The sequence below is a fragment of the Auxenochlorella protothecoides genome (assembly GCF_000733215.1).
Source record: "Auxenochlorella protothecoides strain 0710 unplaced genomic scaffold scaffold63, whole genome shotgun sequence".
In the NCBI taxonomy this organism is placed as follows: Eukaryota; Viridiplantae; Chlorophyta; class Trebouxiophyceae; order Chlorellales; family Chlorellaceae; genus Auxenochlorella; species Auxenochlorella protothecoides.
This window is the reverse complement of record NW_011934362.1, coordinates 97,931-98,587: the sequence shown is the minus strand read 5'-3', so window position 1 is coordinate 98,587 and position 657 is coordinate 97,931. Positions and strand designations below refer to the sequence as shown.

Below are 657 nucleotides of genomic sequence, written 5' to 3'. Positions count from 1 at the left end.
GGCGAAGGCGGCGAGGCCGGTCGCCCCGACGCCGTGCCCGACGAGTGCGGGCTGCGCGGCGCGGTGGCGGAGGCGCGGGCCGGGCTGGACGCGGCGCTGGCGCGCAGGGCCGAGGCCGAGGCCGAGGTGGACCGGTGAGTGGGAAGGGGGGAGGCGGGGGGTGGAGGGGGGCGTGGGAGTGGGAGCAGGGTGCAAGGGCTTTGCAGCGGGGAGGAGGGCGCGGTGGGGAGCGTGGAGCCCAGACCGAGCCGGGAAACTGCCGACCTGCAGTGCCCTTGTGATGGGCCTGGAGCTTCGATCAGGTTGCCGGGGCCCCCACAAGCCCACTTCATCCCCTCAACCCCCCCTCCTCCTCCTCCCCTTCCCGCAGGCTGACGGAGGAGGTGGAGGCCGCGCACGCAGCTTTCGACGCCGTCATGGCGGCCAAGCTGGCAGAGTCGACGGGGTCAGACGGGGGGCCAGGGCGGCGGCCACCCCCGCCGACTTCAAGAGGTGCGCGGTGTGCTGTGATCTGCGGGACTGCGCCGTGTGGTGGAGGGAGGGAGTGCGGGAGGGCGGTTGGGGGGAGGAGTTTGTGCCCGTGCCGGGGCTGCTGGGCGGGGGAGGGGGTCCGGGAGTTTCGGGAGGCGATGCGCCCTCAGATCCAGGCTGGACAGC

The 657-nt window shown here is 74.3% G+C and overlaps 1 protein-coding gene across 1 annotated transcript in view; it reads left to right on the top strand.

Annotated features, from left to right (window-relative positions):
* The window catches only part of F751_5423 (hypothetical protein), a gene marked incomplete at both ends in the record, with an annotated part of 6,985 nt that overhangs the window by 3,979 nt on the left and 2,349 nt on the right, over positions 1–657 (top strand). The window contains one exon of the mRNA XM_011402545.1: positions 371–445. Within this exon, the coding sequence (XP_011400847.1) occupies positions 371–445 (75 nt within the window). The remainder of the gene's footprint in view (positions 1–370; positions 446–657) is intronic.